This window comes from Stenella coeruleoalba (genome assembly GCF_951394435.1).
Source record: "Stenella coeruleoalba genome assembly, chromosome: 15".
NCBI lineage: Eukaryota > Metazoa > Chordata > Mammalia > Artiodactyla > Delphinidae > Stenella > Stenella coeruleoalba.
Genome location: NC_137161.1, coordinates 86314876 through 86336575, shown reverse-complemented (window position 1 = coordinate 86336575; position 21700 = coordinate 86314876). Strand labels below are relative to the sequence as shown.

General features: G+C 58.0%; 1 protein-coding gene across 3 annotated transcripts in view; it reads right to left on the bottom strand.

Moving 5' to 3' along the window:
- Positions 1-331: 331 nt before the first annotated feature.
- IQCE (IQ motif containing E) overlaps positions 332-21700 on the bottom strand; it is a 39460-nt gene continuing 18091 nt past the window's right edge. Inside the window, exons 9-23 of one of the 3 annotated variants that reach the window (XR_013824122.1) lie at positions 21491-21563; positions 21241-21290; positions 18854-19017; positions 17538-17593; positions 16118-16317; positions 14329-14433; positions 12977-13067; positions 10334-10492; positions 8714-8737; positions 6384-6491; positions 5791-5912; positions 4971-5071; positions 3920-4033; positions 1744-2674; positions 332-1396 (exon numbers count right to left, since the gene is read on the bottom strand). Coding sequence is in view for 2 of the 3 variants with exons in the window: in XM_079899074.1 (XP_079755200.1) it covers positions 2547-2674; positions 3920-4033; positions 4971-5071; positions 5791-5912; positions 6384-6491; positions 8714-8737; positions 10334-10492; positions 12977-13067; positions 14329-14433; positions 16118-16317; positions 17538-17593; positions 18854-19017; positions 21241-21290; positions 21491-21563 (1495 nt within the window). In the remaining variant the exon portion in view is untranslated. Of the gene's footprint in view, positions 2675-3919; positions 4034-4970; positions 5072-5790; positions 5913-6383; positions 6492-8713; positions 8738-10333; positions 10493-12976; positions 13068-14328; positions 14434-16117; positions 16318-17537; positions 17594-18853; positions 19018-21240; positions 21291-21490; positions 21564-21700 lie in introns of all 3 variants that reach the window. The other 2 variants (XM_079899074.1, XM_079899075.1) reach the window with 2 other exon arrangements.

Below are 21700 nucleotides of genomic sequence, written 5' to 3'. Positions count from 1 at the left end.
CTCATTCACGTCCGTCTGAGTCCCCAGCAAATGATTCCTTCCCTGCTCCTAAAACAAAAACTAGAATTGGGGGAAATACTCCCTCATTTTCACTTCTTGATGCTCAAGTCCTCACTGATGAACAAGGAAGAGAAATTCAAAGACAGATGCACGAGTTCCCGCACGGCGGGGAGCTGGCTGTGGGACCCTTCCCTCCGGCCGGCTCTGCGCTCCCAGGGCTGTGCTGTGAGCAAAGCAAAAGCCAGGAGCCCAGAAGCACGGGGTTTGTGCAGCGTGAGCTACGGCAGTGGCCCACCCAGAGGTCATGAAAGGTCACGCGTTTATAGGGCAATCAAGACAGACCCTGCAAAACAGCTTTTATTTACAAAGGCCAACGATGAGTAGCACAGAGGGAAAAGCTTATGCCTTCCGAGAGACTTGCGTACAAATTACGCGTAGGTCAGAGTGTTCCTAAATACAGAGGTCAAAGACCAGCGAGTCCACCACTTCCTCCTGGAGCCACCTGGTGGCTTCACATTTCAACTCCCAGATGTGGGTTCTCTCGCTTCAAAGGATGCGTACCCGGCGTGATCAGCTGCTAACAGGCCCTTGGGAGCTCGGGGAGGTCCTCACCTGGAGCAGCTGCCGGCCGGCCCCGGGCAGGTCTGAGTGTCCACTCTCCAGTGCTCAGAATTTCTGAGCCACACGAGAGCAAACATTGTTTCCAAAACCACAGCAGGGGTTTGAATTGGCTTAGACGGCTTCTCGTGGAATTTAAATTCTATTCAGCTCTTGAAGGTGAACGGGGCTTTCCGCACAGGGTATTTATTACTTAAAAACGAAGCAAAGCTCTGCAGCTCTCACGCTGGTTGCTCTGAGCTAGGTGGCCGTCCTTTTCCTAATGCCATCGGTCTTTTTGCTGGGACGAGGGTTCTGGTCTGTCTGCAGGGCGGCCGGGCCCGTCCAGAGGGGCAGCAGAGAGGCAGGCAAACAGAAGGCAGGCCCTGTAGGCCCCAGGCCCGTCCCGCCCCGCACTGTGCTGCTCCGGCAGTCCTAGAACCCCAGCCCCGAGCCGTGGGCCCCGCGAGCACGCTGGGCACCTGGCATTCTCCAGGGAACAGATCCACACAGCGTCAGAGGGTCACAGCCTTGAGTTAAGTCATTTACTGAGGTGTCTTCAAGGCTGCTTACTTTTACTAGATCAACATCGCTGGGCCCAAGGAGCACAGGCAGACAAACGTACGTATCTGCAATTCTCAGGAGCGTTTTCTTGGAAAACTCAGGTCCCGGGGCTGAGCTTGCCCATCCCAGCTCTGCCGACGGCCAGCCCGCTGCACACACGGCCTTTTCCTCCAGGACCAGGCGAGGACGTCCCGACAGTGACCCATCCGTCATAGGTCTCCAGAGCCCTGGGCTCCTGAGAGCAAGGAGTAATGCAGAAATGCCCGTTTTTGAATGGGGTGGGGGGGAGAATGACCCCCTGGGGACCTGCAGGCCGCGGGCATCGCCTTCATCACCCTCTGGGTGCCTGACTGGTGGACTGGCTCCTACAGGCCTTTAGCTGAGCCGGCACCCAGAGGAGGAACGGACCCAGTGGATGAAACAAGGCAAAGGTCGGCAGTGAGTTCACCCGAGTTAGCCATCAGTCCAGCGGGGGAAACAGAAGAAAAAACGGACTTGGAAACTCACAGGCCGAGTAAAGAAAACATGACACAAGCCTGGCCCCCTGGCTGAACTTTTTTCAACCCACTGTATGACCGGCACCTGAGCGGTGAAAGGGGCTGGCGGGTCCCCCGCCTGACTCCGGGTGGCCGGGGCTGGGAGATCCCTCCGCCTCTCTCACGAGACAGGGCAACACAGATCCTCCTGGCCACACGCCTCGCCCGTGCTGGAGCCGGGAGCCTCTGACCGCTGTGAGGAGGGCCCCGGAGTTTCTGAAAGAAGGAAAAGTCTGAGCCGGAGCCCCTGAGGTGCAACACGGGAAGGGCTGCCGCGCCGTCGGGGCGCTGGGGGTCCCGCTGGCGACGGGGAGGCGGAGGGGTGGCCCGGGACTAAGCTCTCCCTGGTGCGCAGGGCCCTCCGTTCGGGCTGAGAGCGAGAGTTCTCGCATCAGCTCTCCCGAGGCGCGTTGCCTGTCCTGGAGCTGGTGGCCGAGTGGCGTCAGCGCCGATGAAGCAGCCCGCGCCTACACGGCCGCAGGTGGCCGGAGGTGCCCCGAGAGGACATGTCTCGGCCGGGCCCCCTGCTGCCCCCCAGCCCGGGCAGGTGTGTCTGTCCGGCATGAAGACCACCGGGGGTAGGGGGGACGCGGGCCTGCAGCCGGGGCTGCAGAACGTAGGCGACCCCTTCCCAGAGATAAAATAAAGAGAGGCATTCGGGGTTCCCTCAACAAACAAACAAACGGGCAAAACGAAAGAGAAAAACCGGGGACGGAGGTGAGGTGTCAGTAGGTACTGTTCTCCTCCCCACAAGATAAGTTCCTTTCCGGTCTGAGTGCTTCTGTCCTCTGACCCTAACCTTGCCCGGACAGGGCATCGCCACGTGCCGGGCGACCCGACCGCAGGGGCCTAGGGCGGGGAGGCGATTTTCTTCGTGGGCACAGGCGGAGCTAAGACGATCTCGTCGGAGTCATCGGAGTTCACGTCCTCCGCGGGCGGAGTCGCGGCGCGCTGCGGCCCCGAGGGAGGGGGCTCCGCTGCAACAGAGAAGGGCCGGCGGTCACAGCCACGCTCAGCGCCGCCGGGGGCGGACACGCGAGGGACGGCGGGGCAGGCCTGACGGACGCCACGCCACGCCACGCGGCCACCCTCGTTAGAGCCTACTCGCACCCTCTGCGCTCAGCTCCCAAGCGTCGGCCAGTCTCCCCAAAGCAAAACAGCCGCGAAAGGTGAAGGCTGGCGGCACGGGGGAGGCTCAAGGCGGCGGCGGGGATTCTCTGCACGGCGCCCTCACGGTAGCGTGCGTCCGGGAGTCTGCGGCCCGGGAGGCCGGCTGTGACTCGTGGGCAGATGCAGCCGGTGGCCCCCGGCTTCCTTGGGAGGACACGCCCCCCGCAGGAGGAGGGGGCGGGCTAGGCCAGGCCAACACCCAGGGACCACCCGCGAGCTCTCGCTCCCTTCTTCACGCACATCTGAACTCTTCATCGTAATCGACCCTAGGTTGGGATGCGCCTGCCGACCACCCTGCAGACCCCCTGCGCCCTCAGTGGCCACCTGGATGGGATGTGAGGAAGGGGCAGTTTCTCCTGGGGCCTGGGGCCCGTGCTCCCAGCCCCAGAAGACGGCCTCTGCTCTGACTGCTTCACAGAGTAAAATGCCAATAAAAAAGGAACCAATCCCTGACTTGAGATAAAAGAAGGAAGGAAATCACCACCCGCGTGCTGCGGATACTGTAACTGTGTCAGCTTTTTTTCTGTAACTGTCAAGAAAACTATGAGAGTGGAAAAACTTATGAAATTAAAAACAGCAGTTTTCAAGGTTAGCTTCAGTTTTTCTTTCCCTTTAAAAACACTTTCACAATCAGATCCAACAAGGGCTCCATGTGCAGTTTTCACAGGGACCGTTTCCTCGTGTCAACAAGGGCCCGAACGCGGCCGGCGGTGGCACTTTTCAGGCAGGAGGATGAGCTGCCGCTTTGAAAGGACACGCGTTTAACAAGAGGAGGAAAGGGCGGCATACACAGGCCCTTTAGCCCTGATCGAGGAATCTAAAGGTCGCCAGACGTAGGGTCTGGTGAAATCCGCCTGAAACTGGTTTTGGGAGAATAATATGCAGCCTTTGGGGAGCTTTACAGACGGAGGTTTTGGACAGAACCTCAAAGTTCAAAGTTCGCTCTGACAAAGCCAGACAAGATTACCGAAGAGGACAGAGTACGATTTTTCACACGTGGCGGTTTCCAGGTCAGGCAAGCCCCGGAAGGGCCCCCGCGACCCGACACTCACCAGAGCAGGGCAGCGGGGCTGCCGGTGCCCCTGGCCCCCATGGCCTCGGCGCTCCGTCCCTGGGAGCCGGAGCCTCCGCGGTCTCCCCGCTGCTCCCTTCGCTGTCTTCCTGCCCTGAAACGACAGGCACGTGGGAGGCTCCCATCCTCACAGGCTCGTCGCACCCACCCATCTCCCTAGGCGCACACTTCTGTTCAGAAAAACTGCTCCTTTTACAGTTCTCCCTCGTTACGAAGCACCACGCCCTTCCTGCACCTGCCCTTCTCCGACTGCGCCTCTGCGACCTCAGAACTCAGCCCGCGCGCCACGCTCTCAAACGAGACTCAAGAGTACGCTGTCTAGTGACAGTCCCCAACCTCACGCCGCCACCTCTGTGCCCCCTCTGGCGTACAGAGATGGTCCAAGCAAGTGTCCCGGTTACAGTCTGAGGGAGGAGGACCTGAAGTACAGGCAGAATCATACATTTGGGGACTGAAAGCGACTTGCAAGGGGCCCTGCCCAGCCCTCGGGCTCTCGCACAGGAGGAGTGAGGCCCGGGGAGGACCCCGAGTCTGGAGTGGGGCAGAGCCGGGACCGGGCCTCACCATGGGCTGTGCGCCCCTGCCAGTCCAGGGATTTCTCCACTGACTGTTACTGGATCTTAATGAAGCAGAAGAGGAAATACAGGCAAAGTTTTACTTAAAACCAACAAACAGGAAAAACATTGGCCCAAAGGAGGGACACCGCGTTGCTCTAGTTAGAGCTGAGAATAAAAATCAAAACCACGAAGCTCCGGCGGCGTGGGTTGCGGTCACCGACCCCGGAACCGGCCAGCCTGTCGGGCTCCGGGAAGTCGCTTGGGGCCGGCTCTTTCCCCTACGACCCAAGGGACGGGACGGAGCTGTGACAGGAAGGTGTGGCCGAGGCGGTACCCAGCTCGCAGGTGGCCGTGGGACGAGCCCCCTGACACGACTTTACACGTCCCAGCTTCCGGGACGGTGGCAGCTCTTTTGGTTGAAACCTCAGAAGGCCAGCTGCCCCTCGCGTGAAATCCAAAATGAAATGCAATTACCAGGAGAGGCTGCAGGGAAGGGCGGAGAGGAGGGTGCACTGTGTGGGGCCCAAGCAGGTCTGTCGGGAAACGCTGCAGGGGCAGCTCGTGGACCAGCAGCACTGGGAGAGAGAGAGAGACTAGCTGATTCTGACTTTAGGGAAGGCCAGCGTCGTGCGAGGCCGACGGGCCCAGGTCCTGAGACATCGTGCGAGGCCGACGGGCCCAGGTCCTGAGACATCGTGCGAGGCCGACGGGCCCAGGTCCTGAGACAGGCGGGCTGTGAGGGGCCTCGGGCGTGTCCCCTGCACCCCTGGCCGTGGCTGGCTGCACCAGGGACGGGCCCCAACCCGAGCTCGGCCCCTGGCCCGCTGTAAGTCCCACTCTTTGCCCGAGGTGACTCATACAGGGTTCTGAGCCGTTGCAGCCGGGACAGTCCTGACCAAGCCCCGGCGGATCCGGCAGGCACGGCGCCACTGACAAGAATGTGTTGCTGCAGCAAGGCTTCTGACGACACCCACGTCTTCCTGAACACGGGTCATGCCATGGTGTCCTTCAGGAAGGGGCAGGGCATCGGCACAGGCCGACAGGCAGTCTGCAAACCGAGGGCTCCCCGAACCCCATGCTATTAACCCCTCCCATCTGTTTTCTCCCAGCAGGAGGAACGGTCCTAGAAAGGCTTCTTTCCGAGGACCGGAGCCTGTGGCCCACCTCACCCGGTGGGTGGGTGTAGCTTACGTTCTGGTGACACACCCTGTGCCTTTCCGGCTGGGCAGCCCCCGCAGGTGTCCGGCACTGCCCCGCAATACAGAACAGAGGTAGGCCTGCCAGGTGGACTTACCTGTGCCTGGCCCGTGCCAGGTGTGCCCGGAAGGCAGACTGGATGATGGTGATGGCCTCCTCTTGCCACGGGTCCCCCTCGGCCTGGACGACAGGGCTCGGGACGCGGGGCTCGGGCGAGTCCTGGGGCAGCGACGGTGGGGAAGAGAACCGCGTGAACCCCCGCCACCTCCTGCGCGCGGACCCTCGGCGCCGGGTTAGGAGCGCGGTTCCGACTCGGGTGCTGCCTCGTTACTATTTCATCAGCAGTCTCCTGACTGCAGGTTACTTGGACTCTAGAGGTTCTTAGAATCGGTGTCTGGGGGTTTTCCCAGGGGAGGGACTCCTATCTTTGCTGTAGTTTAAGCCTCTGTCTTGACCCCAAGATGGACACGGTACTCGATGGCCCAGCACCTCAACGCCATTCGGCTCCTGAAGCTCAACCCTGGGGGGGGGGGGGCACGGGTGCCAGGGGTTGGAGGGCGAGGCACACGCCCAGGGCGAGGCAGGACGCGAGGACCCAAAGGCGTCTACGCTTGTCCCGCCGACAAAGCGTGGGAAGAAATGGAGAGAGAACGTTAGGACTTGGGCCCGTGTGCAGCCCCTGAGGGTTACCTGGGTGGGAGGGCTTGGCACGGCAGGGGGGTCCGGGCTGCACACTCCACTAGACAATGGCCTCGCCCGTGCCGGATGCGCCCGGAAAGCCGCCTGCAGCACGGCAGCCTAGCGGGGGCAGCGGGGTGGGGGGTGGGGGGAGACGGAGACGGGTGTCAGTTTCCCTGGAAGATGGCAGGCACGGGTTGGGGTGTCCCAGAGGGAGAAGCTCCAACGGCCGAGAAGAGGGCTCCCTTTCTGCCGCAGAATCTCGGCAGTGCCTGAAGGAGCCTCTCTCCCTCACTCGCCACAACCTCCTACAGCGAGAAACATGCCACTGCTCTGGGAAGGAAAAGGCCCTGTGAAACGCTATTACATTTAGCTGCAAATGTGATTCCATATTTTACACGTAGTTATGTTTTCATGCTGAGATCGTTTATTCCGTGTTGGAATAGTTATTCCACTCCATACGCTTTCCACGTACAACTTCTAAAGTCAAGTAGGGCGGAGCCTGATCTCAGACTATGACAAAGGAATTACGTATCCTTCGACCTCAATCTTAAATCATTTTCTTTAGAGATACACGTGGATGCTCTGTAAGTGCTGAGATCAACGTTCTGGAGTTTAGGGGCGGCACTTTTATTTCAGGGGTCCTGCCTCTAGTCCTGAGCAGGGCTTACGGCTCCATAACGTTTAGGAGAACGACACTCGAGCACGCCGAGCCCCACCGTTGAACCTCCGTTTAGAGGTTCAGATGCTTCCATGATCACAGTCACCAAGAGAACACATCTTTGTCTTCCTTGAACGCAAAGTGAAGGAAATGCCACAAACAGGGGTTAGGAGACAACAAAGAGGCGAGAGAACATCAGTTACTAAGGACAAAATAACGCACGAAAAGCAAATGAGTATCTAGACAAACCCAGAAGGTTCCCACCACGCGGTTCACAGGAAAGCCACCGCACCCGCTGGAGGGGAGAGGGTGCTGACCGAGCAGGCCAGAAAGGGGAGCAGGCGTCCTGCACGCCATGCTGCCCACACGACAGCCCGCACGGCGGGTCTGTCATCACCCTGGAGGCTGAGGGAGGAGGGGACACCGGAGGGGAAAGGGCGGAACACCATCGACAGCACACAGGCCGCCGCCTGCTTCATAAAGGTGCTCTACGGTCCTTCCAGGGACCCTCGTCCCCTCAGTCGCTCACAAACGTTTACTGAATGCCGACCGCACGCCAGGCACCCCTCTGGGAACCAGGGACCTAGCAGCAGAAACACGGGATGGTCCCTGCGTCCGCGAAACTTACATTCTAATGGGAGGGGCAAACAGTTGCAAAAAGGGTGAAGTATCGGGTAGGCACAGGAGCTATGAAGAAGACTAAAGCAGGGCGCGGGGCTGGGGAGTGCCGGTGGTGCGGCATCCAGGGAAGGCCGTGTTTCAGCAGAGACCTGAGTAAAGCCGGGAGCAGGACATGCGACTGTCTGGAGGAGGAGCCTTCTAGGCAGAGGGCGCAGCAGGCGCAAAGGCCCTGTGGCAGGAGCAGCCTGGATATTTTCAAGGATGCCAGAGACGCCTCCAGACTGAGCGGGGCCGGAGGGGTGACCGGGGAGCAGCGCACGCAGGGCTTCGGGGAACAGCTTTGGGTTTTGTTCCAAGTGTGAGAGGAGTCATTACGGAGTGATGTGGTTTAACATTTAAAAACATCATCCAGGTGGCTGCAAAGGGAATAGGCCGTGGGAGGGCAGAGCAGAAGCTGGGGCCGGTGGGGAGGCCGGGCGAGGGTCCCGGCGGCTTAGATGCGCACTGTCTACCACATACCCTACTGTTCTCCTCTGCTCTGACCCGCATTCCGTCACACCCCTGCTCTCCTTTTCCCGGGCAAGCCACACCCTTTCCCTTACCCAGGGCTTTGTTTGCCAAATTCTCCTGCCCAGGATGCCCTTCCTCTCACTCCCCAGTTCAGTGAGTCCCTCTCCTTCTCAAGGCCCGGCCCCCCCGCAGGGACGTTCCCGGCCCTGGTGAGCAGGAACCCCACAGTGCCGTGGACGTGCCCCTAAACCCCGCTTCCATCCTGGACTGGCCTGTCTGTCTTAATGTCTGTGTCCTGAGGGCCCACAGAACTGATGATCAATAAAAGTGTGTTGAGAGACTGATGAATGACTGAATGAATTATGAAAGTGTGAAATTATCCAAGTGTTTATTTGATGTTAACATCACTTCAGTATTTTAACTCAGTGCTGGGACCTGGCCTGGGTTCGTGAAAACACGGGCTCAATGACGCGTCTTGAGATCTCCGCACAGTCACTTGAACCAAAGTAAAAATACGTATTTTGAAATTAGTAAAATAAAACTGGCTTACCTCGTCCAGAACGGCCTGTTTTTTCTGAAATAAGGAGATCAGTTACGAATTAACATGAGGATGAGTTTTCTGTGATACCGTATTCGTCCCTTGGTCCCTCCCCCTGCCACAGCCAACAGCGACGCAACAGCAGAGTCAGCCCCCTGCCCGCCACCCATACCCAAGGGGCTCCGGGAGAGGCTGATGGAGCTGATGCAGACCCGCCTGCAACAGCGAAGGAGGAAGCGAGCGGCCGTGACCGTGACCGGGAGGCGAATCACAGCCGAAGCCCAGGCCGCCACGGGGGCGTCTGCGGTTCCTGGCCGGCTGCACGGCAAAGTGACTCGCAGGGACCACTGAGACGGGATTGTCTTAGGCTCCGTGTGAGGAAGCCCCTCCCCCAGCCAGAACTGTCCTATAACATGCTGTGTCCTCTCTGGAGGTCCACAGAGCGGCTGACACTGCCCGCTGGTGATGTTACAAAGGGGACCCCCGTGCAGGGTCTGGGTCACTGACTCCCAAGTCTGACCAGTCATCAAAATCACGGGGTGGCGGGGGAATTTCTCCGGTGCTGTCACGGTACTATGGTTAAGTGGTACATCCTCATTCCTAGAAGATACGCACTGAAGTCTCATAACGTCTAAAACTTACTTTCAAACAGTTCTGGAAAAAACAGTACGTGCAGAAAAGAAACGTGGCTAAACGCGCGCTGTTGCTGAACCGCGGTGGGGGGCGAGAATTAGCACCTCACTGAACATACTGAGTTCTTTCAACGTTCTATGTTTTGTAGATTTTCGTCATCAAAGTTGGGAAGAAGCCATGATTAAAAAAACCCTCCACCGGCAGATTTCCGGAGCTAAGATCTTACACTATTCGGGCAGGTGGAGAGCTCCAGTTTCTGTTTGTTTGTCCAGCTGGGGGAACAAGGGTCATGTGCGTTCTATCAAACGGGGGGAGGGGGCTTTTTTGGAGCATTTCGTCATCAGAGAGCACCGTCCTTTAACAACTGCAGTCTCCGCGAGCCCCATCTCCGCGAGCCCCCCCAGGAGCTGATGAGAGGAGCCCCACTCCTCCCCCAAGAGAGACCACGGGACATCGCGGCTCCCGGTCTGTCGTGCGCAGCCTGCGGCCCCTGCTGCCCTACTCAGCCCACCCCCGGGCCTGAGACCCCACGCGCAGCCCTGCTGTCCCGTCACCCACACCGCTGTCCCCTGAGGAGCAGCCCCGAGGCAGGCTCTCCCTGTTCCTGACAAGATGGCCATCCCGGGAGCCCCAGCGAAGGGCTGCCATGGGGCCCGAACCGCCAGGGAGACCCTTAAGCTCAGTCCCGTGCTTGCAGGGGCGCTGCACCCACAGCCTGCATCCCTGGGACCCATCGGGAGGTGACAGAGGCTTCCAGACCAGCCACTGCCCGGCCCGCGGCAGGCACCCCCCAGCTCGCCTACACGGGCTCCAGGCGCGGCCTTCCTCTCGCCCTCGCCACCCAAGACCCCGGGTCTCCGGAGGCTATCTTCTGCCTCCCTACGTTTTCCTACGTGTCTAGGGCGTCTGGCATGGAGCCCGCCCCGGCAAAGGGACGGAGGAAGGGCTGGCGAGTGAGGATGTGGGCGGCAGAGGGCCGGCGGGTGAGGGAACTCTCACCCAGTGCTGGTGCCCCTTCCATCGGCGCTGCAGGAGCCGGGCGGCGGCGTCTCTTCTCCCCTCGGAGCAGCCGGAGCGGGGCCGGGAGGAGCCCCCCTCGCTCGTGTCCAGCTCCGAGTCCGTCTGGGAGGGACCGGGGGGTCGGGGCGCTTCCCGGGTCTGCAGGAAGTCCAAGGTGAGAAGGGTGACTGGGTCGGGGATGGGGGCGGAGAAGCCGGCTATCAGGCCAGGAAGCAGGATATTAGGATGCAGGCAGAGCTTCTCAGACTAGACTTTAATTTAGAGGAAAAAAATCAGTGTCCACACCGCTCAGCATGCCAGACGACAGAAGAAGTCTCTGGAGAGCTAACACATTCGCTAGTAACTAGGGTGAAAGTCGGTTTTCGTTAACCCTGTAAACTCTGGGGGTAGCGCTCTCCCGCGAGGAGGGGAAGCAACGTGACCTGTGGCGTCATCAGGTAACCACACGCACCGTCTGAGCTCAGTCACGTCGGTGCACCCGTTACCTGCTTCCCGGGAGGTCCTTTACCGGCTCCCTTTTCGTCTAATACTGGATTACAGAAATGGGACTTCTGAGATAAAAGGCAATAGATCCCTAGCTTGGTTTTTTGTTCGTTTGTTTGGCCGGACCCCGTGGCACGTGGAACTGCCCGGACCAGGGATCGAACCTGTGTCCCCTGCAGTGGGAGCGCAGAACCAGATGAATTGCACAGACAAAGCCATTACTGCCAGTTCCGGTGGACGTGGAAAATATTTTTTCTCCCTAAGGGAAAGCTCCAGGAATAAGCAGAACTCTCCAATCCACGTGTGTCGGGTGCCCCCCAGGGGTCAGGGCTGCCTGCGGCGGACAAGCCACGGGCCGGTCAGCACCGTGAGCATCCCACTGGGAAAGGAGCCTCGAGGAGACAAACAGCGCGGCTCTGCCCGCCACACGCCGGGCAGTCAGCGGCCCGGCGCCGCAGCCACCTGGGGCCGACAGCGCGGGCGTTTGGGTAGGTGGGGGTCTCCTGAAAAGGGCCCATCGGGCAGGGTGGCCAATCTCCTGGACAGGAGGACAGTGCCTCTGCAGGACTCAGAACACTCTCTAAAGCACTGGAAAATCCACCAAGGAGATGCACCCACACGGGTAACACAGAAAGCCTACTTTCCTGAACAACGGAACGGACCGAGATGGACCCACACGTCCACCCCACGTGTGGCCAGCTGGACATGCGGGGTCAAGGGCACCGCACAACCCCCGGGGCTCCAGCCAGCCTGCGCCAGGACAGCCACCTTTCCTTTGCCGAATCAGTCGGCGGCCTGGGGTTTGTCTCAACTTGTCATTGGAGAGAGACATGCTCGTCAGCTTCTCCACATTCCCTTTTAGGGCTTTTCTCTTTCCCTTTTGTGCTGGGGTTGAACTATATGTAGCGTCAGATGCTAAAAGAAGGAGGGGCCTTAAAACAGGACTCCAGCTAAATAAGAAAACCTTGTAAGAGGGAGGCCCGTCTAGATTTTTAAAAAAAACAAACCCAAACACTTTTCTTTTCCACTCTCAGCAGATCAGTCAACCCCGCACCTGGTATGCCCTCCCTCTCCTAGAGGCCAGTCCCCGTCAGGCTACTGGCTACCGAAACAGCAAGTCGCTTTCTGAAGCAACAGAACTTCTCGGCTAAAACACGTGCCGGGTAAAGCCTGGCCGTCCTGGTGGATTCGGCGTGTTACTCAGATCTGTAGCCAGGGTCGCAGAAGAGGGCGGCACAGCTGCCCATCTCAGCGTGCACCCACGCTGGACGCCCCGGCCAGGCTGGTCTTCCCTGTCACACACTCACACGACAGGCTCCCCTTGGGGCAAACTGCAGCCACAGGGTTTCAATACCTCAGTTATTAGTTTTTTGTGTTAACAGATGTAAGATTATAATTGCCATCTGGGGAATCCATTAATCGGAAAAAAAAGGATTAGCGAGGAGACACACTCTCGCCACTAGAAGTTCTAGCATAGGTGGCACTGGGCCGACAGGGGCCAGAGGGCTCCCCTGGTTCAAGAAGGTGCTCAGGGAGGAGCCAGGGGAGACCCTCGCCGTCGTGTCCATAGAAATGGAGGGAGCGAGGGGACAGGGAGGAGGGTCAGCCTAGACTCACCGCCTGCCTACCTGCCCACGCGCCCTGCGGAGGGAGCTGCGGCTCCCCAGTCACCCAACCCCCGGCCTAGGGGCAGGGGCAGGGGCCGTGCCGGCCCCGGCGAGCGCCTTCCCGGCCGGCCCCCGTGTCAGTGCAGACTCTGCAACTTACATTGAACCTCCCGGTTCTTCACTGAGAGTTCCAGCCTTCCCCGGGGCCTTCCCAAACTCCTTCTCGCCTTCTAACGGCAACCCTTGTTGGATATTTAAACTTTTATTTGAAGTTTGGGGAAGATCTTCACTCACTGGCTTAACTATCTAAGACGCGAATACTAGTTTGAAAAGTCAATTAACTGATAATTAGTGCAGAACTCCAGGATTCAATACACGCAATTTATAGAAATCGACTGTGATGGTAGAAGGAAACTGGACTGTCAACGTTGGACTCAGGCAAAACTCCAGGCACGGAGACAGTCAGAACCATAACGCATCAGCTCAGAGTCCCGCCATGCCGGACAGGAGGTAAAAACACAGACAACCCTACCTCCGGGCTCGTTTCCTCGGGGTCCTCCTCCCCTCCTTTCTTACTTTCTTCCAGTTCTTGAAACTTCCTGGTAAGTGCTTGAATTTCCTCCCTAAAGTGGGAAGGGAAGAAAGTGACACCTTACTTGCCATGACGCCGTGTAAGATGTCTGTACGTGACAGGAGGGGTGGCGGCCTGCAGAGCTGGCAAGGACGCCCCCCGGGAACGAGGTGGGTGCCCCGCCACCACCTGACTGCCCAGGAGCCGGCACTGCCCAGGGCGACCCCTCCGACCCCACTCCTGACACACGGGAGGAACGGAAAAAATACCGACTGCGTGAACGTTGCACGGATATCCTTTGGGGTTTTTAACAAGCAAGGCGAGTGGAAGGAAGAACAACTCATGTACTTGCTACAGATCTCAGAGGCAAGGTAAAAATAATTCTTCACTGTACGCCCGCCCATTCTGATTGACTTTAATGCTAGGCTTCCGGCAAAGTCTAGTCACGTTTATTCTGAAGATACAATTTGGTATTCATTTCGGTAATCCGTGTCTTACTAATTATTCTGAGTGCTAAATATTTCTGCGCAGATTTCTAACCTACTTTTTTGGGCATTTCTTACTGAGATAACATTCATATAACCCCAAACTCACTATTTTAAAATATGCGATTAAGTGGTTTTTAGTGTAGTCACGACGTTGTGCAACTATCCTCACTATCTAATCCCGGGATAGTTCTGTCACCCCAGACAGGAGCCCCTTACCTGCCACTCCCTACTCTCCCCTCCCCCACCCCCAGCAACCCCTAAGCCGCTGTCTTCTCTATTAATGTGCCCATTCCAGATATGTGCGAATTGCACAGTACGCGGGCTTTTCTGTCCGCCTCTTCAGGGAGCATCAGGTTTCTGACTCATTCACGTCGTGGCAGGTGTCAGCCCTCATCCCTTTGTACGGACGTACTTCCGTTATTACTCTCTTCACCAGCTGACGGACATTTGCCATGTGTCCACTTTTTATCTACGGTGGACAGAGGTCAAGGACGGAGCGTGGGAGGTGGCGTCTGGACCCGGGGTGTGGAATCAGGGCGCGTCTGAGGCTGCCCGCAGCGGCCGTGCTGGAGGAGGGTGCGGGCCGGGCAGCTGGCCGTGATGCCAGAGCGGCAAACACTGGCCCAACCGTGAGCAGCCTTTCCCCAGAGGTCGGATATTTACTCTGAGGGAAACAGCCAACCACGGGAGGACCTCAGGAGAGGGGCGATGTGATCGGGCTGGAGCTGTACTCGATGCGGGCTGAGCGCGGATGCGCCGGGGTGGGCGGGGCTGGGGAACAAGGAAGGGCCTGGGGCTGCGTGTCTTCCGACTTCGTCCACTCACCTCAAAGCCTCCTCTCTTTCTCTTCCCTCCTTCTCACCCTCCTTCATGTTTTCCAGCTCCTTCTCCAAGTCAGCCTTTATCTGCAGTAGCTGCTTCACCTCCAGACTGAACGAGGAACCAGAGATATTTCAGCGTCATTAAAACAAAGGCTCGCAGTGACCTGGGTCACCAGAGCACGAAGAGCTTTCAGAAAACGTAACGGGTCCAACCTCCTTCCTTATGCATGGATGAGGACGAAGAAAGGCCCTTCTTTGTAACTGCAGGGATCTGGGAGCAGCGCTGGGGCGCCTGGTTATTTACTGAGCACTTTCCGTGCGCGCGGGCAACGGACGGAGCGGGGCTGCCGGACGAGGCGCAGGCCCCGCTCTCACGGGCGTCACCGTCCCGCGAGGAGAGGCATTAACCCAGCGGTCACACAGCTGGGCGCCTAATCTGCTCCTGAGATGAGAGCTCCCAGGACCCGCCACGGACCAGACGGCGATGCAGCCTGAGCTGAGGCCTCGAAGACAAGAGGGTACCCAGGCACCTCCACCCGAGCTTGCCTGTGCCCCACAGGTGACGCCTCGCTGAGAACGTGGCTTTAAAACGTTCCACTGCTCACGTGGTGGTGACCTCACGTGAATGAGAAACATCACCAGGAGTGTCACACGGTAAGGGCTCACGGAGTGGAAGTTATTATCGTGCCATGCGACGGCTTAAGAGATAATCAGAGATGCTATTTACCATGCAAAATGACTGGCCTAATTTTTATAAAGAACCTAGCACATGGATGCACTATTAGGCTTCGACTGGAGGTGAAAAAACAGGTGGAGTGGGAAGGGATTTGCCTTCTGCTGTGAACAGAAGGCAGCAGAGACGGGTCCTTCTCAGACCTCGACGTGCACGTGAATCACCAGGGGGGGTCTCATTAGATGCAGAGTCAGGTTCAGGAGATCTGGGCCAGGCCAAGGTAGCCAGCCCCGGGTGGGCAGGGCCCAAGGGTCTGCATCTCTAACCAGCCCCCAGCTGATGCTGCGGCCGTTGGCTTCCTAGGCCACACTCTGAGTAGCAAGGTCTCAGAAACACCATCTCAGAAGATGCATGGGTTTAGCCTGCTCACGACAGAACTGCAACTGGAGAAGCCACACGTAAACAGGAGGAGACAGGAGCGTTTTAAGGGGGCTACAGAGCGAGACACTAGAGAACAAAGGGCAAATGAGCAGAACCTTGAGGCTCCGCCTTCCACACTCTTATGGTCACACTGAATACTCCACACGCCACAGCACTGTCTTGTTTGATGCACAGATTAGGTGCTGTAAACATAGTACTGAATCTTTAACCCCTTCTGCAAGAGACCTGATGGATGGCCTGTTATCTTACACGCATCAATCACAGTCAATGCTTCTCTGAAAAAGAATTTGGAAAGCCGTCTGGAATTCCATGTAAAGAATTTGGAAAGCCGTCTGGAATTCCGTGTAAAGAATTTGGAAAGCCGTCTGGAATTCCGTGTAAAGAATTTGGAAAGCCGTCTGGAATTCCGTGTAGAGAGATTTAAGTGGCACCCTCCGCCCCGTGCTTTTCGTGACGTCATACGGCCAATCAGTGTCTCCTTTTCCCCACTACAGCTGCCTTCATTTCACAACTAAAACACCACAAGTTTCAGTATCGTAGAAACGTATCTGTGTGACGACTGCCATGAGCTGAGCCTTCCCCAAATCCCCAGAACAGCTCAAGTCCCGCAACTACACAAGTCACGGGAGCAGGACCCCTCCCGGAGGTGGCCGGGCGCCAGCCGTGCGGGACAACGTACTCTCGCTCCTGCAGCCGGGTGTGCAGGGCATTCCGCTCGCCCTTCAGGCTCTTCACAACCCCCCGCAGTCGCTCGCTCTCCTCCTGGCGGTCGGGACGTGGCTGCCGGTGCACCGTGGAGCTGGACACCGAGTGAGCCGGCGGGGTAGACAGGACCACCTCTGAAGCGTGTGATTTGGGGCTTTCCATCAGACTTATTTTCTGGAGGCAACAAGGCATCTGTTAGACGTTATTTCTTACTTTACTTTCCTAGGAAAGGGACAACGGCCAAGGGGAAACTTATCCCAAGCAAGGGAATGGGAAGAGCTCTGCGTGTGATCTGAGAAGCCTGGGACGCTGACCGGGGACAATTCTGCTCCACCAGAGTCCTGGGGGCGATGGAAGGGCATTCCGCCCCGCCCCCCGCCCCCAGAACTCTCTTCCTCTGGAGCAGGGAGCACGCAGACCCAGCCGGGATGGGGCAGGTGCGGTAATAGACAGCAGAGCACGGAAGGTGAAACCGTAAACTGCTTTCCTTTGTGCTTGTTTACCCTCTTATTTCCCTAGGACGTCTGGAATTTTCAGCCTTTGTGCTTTCACACGTCAAGGACGATCCAGCTCTGCCAGCTGGAGATACTGAGCGCCTTCAGATTCCCACTGATACCAGCATCTCCCCGAGCGGAAGAGCGCTGCCCCACCGGCTTCTGGACCACCCCTGGCTGCCCTTCCTTCCTACCAAGCTTCATTCTTGAACTACCCACAATTTATAGACACTTAAGTTCTCTGCTTTGTAAATACGTGAAATGATTGTTTTTTTTTATTGCTCCCCTCTAGGTTTCCTCTGCATCCAAACAGTGGACAGTTCTAACTTGACACTGTACCAGTACTCAAAAGGGAGGGACACTTCTGACCCATTTCAACAGAACCAGGTTGACGACATTTGCAAATTCACATGGGGGATATGAGGAAACGGTAACTTCCTAACTTTCCTGGTTGGCAAAGTGCGGATGCACAGTTTTCTGAGAATTCAAATACTACACGAGTGGTGAGAAACAGTCTGGTAAGTGACTGGTAGTAAAAAGCCCCCAGGTGCACGGCAGGCTGGGTGTCTGAAAGGCTCTGGGATCCTACGCACCCAGCGACGGGTGCCCACGAGAGCCTGAAACGATTCGGTGTGTCGTGTGACCATGCTTTGCCGTCTGTGACACGAGGGACAGGCATGACACGCCCTTAGGTCTCGTCCGGACCCGTAAGAGTCTCCTCTTGCCAGCGTGTCCGCGTGCCGTCTGCGGACAGACGGCCACCGTTTACATGTTCAGCGCAACCCGACTCCCTGCGTAAGTCCTGGGAGCGGCGCTGCGTCTGTCCCATGTTCTAAGACCCGCTGCTCTCACATAGGCAGGTCCTGAGCAGGGAAGGTGCCGTGGCGGGACCACACTCACTTTTTCCAGCTCTGCGATCCGCCGAAGCAGCCGGGGCTTGCTCCACTCCACCGAGCCTGATGGGACAGCGGGGTGTGACGGGCGCCCTTCGTACGGCCGTCCCGACGGGCCCCTTCAGCCCGGACCTCCCGTCTGGAGCACGGCCCGACGGCATCCCCTCCAGAGGCTGGCCCCCACGGCCGGCGGCCCCACGCCCGGCAGACCTGCGGTGCCGAGGGCGGCCCCACGGCGACGTCTGTTCCCTTTCACCGCGGCTTTACCGACACAAGCGGTCGGGAGAGGGCTCAGTGCGGCCTTCTCTCCCGATTCCACCCTGTCGGGCTCTGGCCTCACCAGCCTGCCAAGACGGCCCTTCTCCAGCTCAGCAGCAAGTCCACTCCGCCACATCCCAGGCCCCGGCCTCGGCCCCAGCCCCCGGGCCACCAGTGTGTTCCCCGACACCCACACGCTCCTGGAGGCCCCTCAAGCGGCTCAGCTGGTCCATCCTCCCCCCACTCACTCGCTGGGTGACCGGACTCTCGCCGGGTCACCTGGTCCCCGATGGCCTCCAGGACGGGTCCTCCTGCCGAGGGCCCCGCCCGACCCCCGACTCACCAACGCACCGACCTCCACCGGCCACCTACCCACCCCCCCGGCACGCTCGCTCCATGTCCCCCACCCCCCCGTCCTTTCAGTAGCCCGGACCCCGTGTGCCTCACAGGCTGCACCCACTCCCCATGTGCACCGGAGCCCGGCCACCTCTCACCACTGCTGTGCCACCTGGGCCAGGCCACCAGCGGCCCCTGCGAGGCCCTTTCCTACACGGCGTCCACTCAGCACAGGAGCAGGGGGTCCTCGAGAGGCGAGGCAGACCCTCCCACCCCTGCTCCAGCCCTCTGTCCCCTGAGTGGCCTGCAGGGCCCTGTTCTCCCCCGCCCTCACCTCTGTGTCCATGGCCAGCGCGTACGCAGGCTGGGCCCCCGGCCTCAGACGCGCCGGGACGCTTGGGGGCTCTGCGCCTGCTGGTGCCCCCCCCGGCCCCCCTCCTCCTCGCCCCCCGCGGCCCCCTGACCCGCGCTCTTACCATTGGCCGGCATCTGACCTGCTGGCTTCTCGTCTTAGCAAGAGCGCCTTCACTGCTCTAGCTGTGTCTAGAGCGGCGCCTGGCGCTCAGCAGGCTGCCGCCGCTTTGGAACACACCTTGGAGCAGCGCTGCCCCGGGTGCGCGGGGGAAGGAGGGCCACGACTCCCCTGCGGCCGCAGCCGCCCGCATCCTGGGGCCCCTCCTGGCGTCCCCAGCCCCGCCTCCCCCCTTGGTGGCTCTGGGGAGCAGGTACCCTTTATCTTGGAGACAGTGGGGGAGTCGCTCAGCACGCGGTCCAGGTCCTCCTTCAGGCTCTGGTTCTCCTCCGTGAGCTCCTGGACGCTCCGGGACAAGCTCAGGAGGGCGCTGCTCATTCTTTTCTGCCTTTTAAGGCCGACGTTCTTCTCCACTGGAGGCCTAGGAGGAACGAGACCAAGCGGCTAAGGTTTGGTGCCTGAACTGGTTTACTACGCGTCCTGAGTGAGGGCTGGGCGCTCGGCGGCCTGGGCACTCAGCGCGGTTTCTGCCGATGAACGTTTGCGATTGAACAGGGAACACTAACTCTGAAGCCCAGACAAGCAGACTGCTATCCGCTCTTCTCATCAGCGAGCCTGTGTAACGAAATACTGTGTTCAGTCATTAGCAATGGACATTAAACAGGACCACTAAGGAACTTGTGGACGTTTACTTTCTCTGTTGTTCTGTAAGTACTTAGATAATAGTTTTTTTTTCTTTTTTCTTTTTTTTTTTTTTAAAGATGTTGGGCGTAGGAGTTTTATTAATTTTTAAATTTTTTTAGATTTTTGCTGTTTGGGTCTTCGTTTCTGTGCGAGGGCTTTCTCTAGTTGTGGCAAGCAGGGGCCACTCTTCATCGTGGTGCGCAGGCCTCTCACTATCACGGCCTCTCTTGTCGCGGAGCACAGGCTCCGGACTCGCAGGCTCAGTAGTTGTGGCTCACGGGCCCAGTCACTCCGCGGCATGTGGGATCCTCCCAGACCAGGGCTCGAACCCGTGTCCCCTGCGTTAGCCAGTAGATTCTCAACCACTGCGCCACCAGGGAAGCCCCTTAGATAATAGTTTTGATCTTGCCTTTTATTCCGCAAAATGAGTCTAAAATACAGTCAATACCCTTTATTCACAGAATCCATATTTGCAAATTCGCCTACTCACTAAAACGTATCTGTAACCCCCAAATCGATGCCTGTGGTGCCTCTGCGGTCAGTCTGTGGGTCTGAGTTGCAGGCGGGCTCACTCCCGGCTGGGGGGACAGGCGCCATCCGCATCTGGTCTCAGGTCTCGCCCTATCCACAGGGTGGATTTCGAGGTCTTTTCTCGTCTTTGTGCCTTCTGTTGATTTCGCCGCTCTCAGCGGTCCCCTGCAGCATAGTTCTTACTTGCTAGGAGGCTGTGACACAGCTCAGGGAGGAACCACACGTGTCAGAGCTTCGTTCAGGCCTGAGTCACGGCGCGGTTGGTCAAGAGTTCAGTGCTAAGAACGGACACTAAATAAGGTGCCTTTAAACGGAAACACACATGAAGGCGGGTTGTATGCCGGTCAGGTGATGGGAAAGCTGTGACCAGAGGGTCTCAGGAACAGAACTCCGTGCTTCCCCTAGAAGCACTGGTTCAGCATTTCCCAATTCAGTGTTCGTGGACACTTTACAGAACATAACACTGTGAATAATGGGAATCGACTCCTCTGGCCCTTTACAGAAAGTTTGCCACCCCTATTTTATTTTATTTAATTAATTAATTTTTGGCTGCATTGGGTCTTCGTTGCTCCACGCGGGGCTTTCTCTAGTTGCGGCAAGAGGGGGCTACTCTTTGTTGCGGCGCGCAGGCTTCTCACTGCGGTGGCTTCTCTTGTTGCAGAGCACGGGCTCTAGGCACGCGGGCTTCAGTAGTTGTGGCACGTGGGCTCAGTATTTGTGGCGCACGGGCTCTAGAGCACAGGCTCAGCGGCCATGGCTCACGGGCTTAGCTGCTCCTCGGCACGTGGGATCTTCCCGGAGCAGGGCTCGAACCCATGTCCCCTGCACTGGCAGGCAGATTCTTAACCACTGTGCCACCAGGGAAGTCCCGACCAGCCCTCATTTTAAACTACTAGGAGGAAAGGAGAAAAAGGGAAGACCGCGCCTGGCACATTGTAAATGCTCAATAAATGTCAGTAATTCACTGCAGAGGCTGGTGACACAACCAAATCTAAGATAAGGGATCCCTCCTTTCCTAATTTGTTGAAAGCCTGATATCACCTGGGAAAGGGACAAGGGAAAATCCACGAGATAAGGAAACTTTGATGTCTCTCCTAATAAACTTATTTGGCAAGATGAACTTGTACTTGGTACTAAATGTCTTCCGAAAAGGAAGATCTGCTTTGAAAAATAGTGTTTTCTAAGTCTAAGCTGGAAGCTGTGAAGTAGTACAAACAATGAGCGCCCAGAGCACCGACGGTGCTGTTAGTGGGCAACACATCTGTAACGTCCCAAAGGGAAGCACGCCAGCTCTAACCATGAGCAACACGGGCGCAGGCTCCCAAGTCAGGGCAGTGTCTGCAGGCCCCACCTAAGGCCTACCCTGCTCTGACAGCAGTTTAACATGAAAACAACACATGAAACATGGCTCCCAAGGAGAGGATCATACTTCTTTCCTGTCGTTTCAGAACTCGCCAGGAGAGTCTGGAGACGATGAATCTGTAAACACCAAATTAAAAATGCATTTAATACAAAATGAAAAAACGGCAGTGATTCCTGACTTCCACCCAGTGGCAGGAAGTGAGCGCTAAGTTGCTGATTTGTGTTCAAGTTAAGATGAACTAGAAGAGGGCCCCTCAGTGCAGCTGGCCCCCCACCCTCTGACCCCGCCCCCCACCCCGGGGCAGGAGGGCACGCACCTCCTCGTAATATGTCTCCATGGCGATCCTCATCTCCTCCAAGTTAGTGGTCTTCATATCAGTCTGCAGTTTGCTAAAAACCCAAGTTCAGAGTTGACATGGCGGTGCCAGCATTCCCGGGCAGAGCAAGAGGAAGCCTGTTTCCCGGGACATGGGAGAAGGATGGGCTTTGGAAGAGAACCGGGCTGGGAAGCGAAGCCTGAGCCGGCC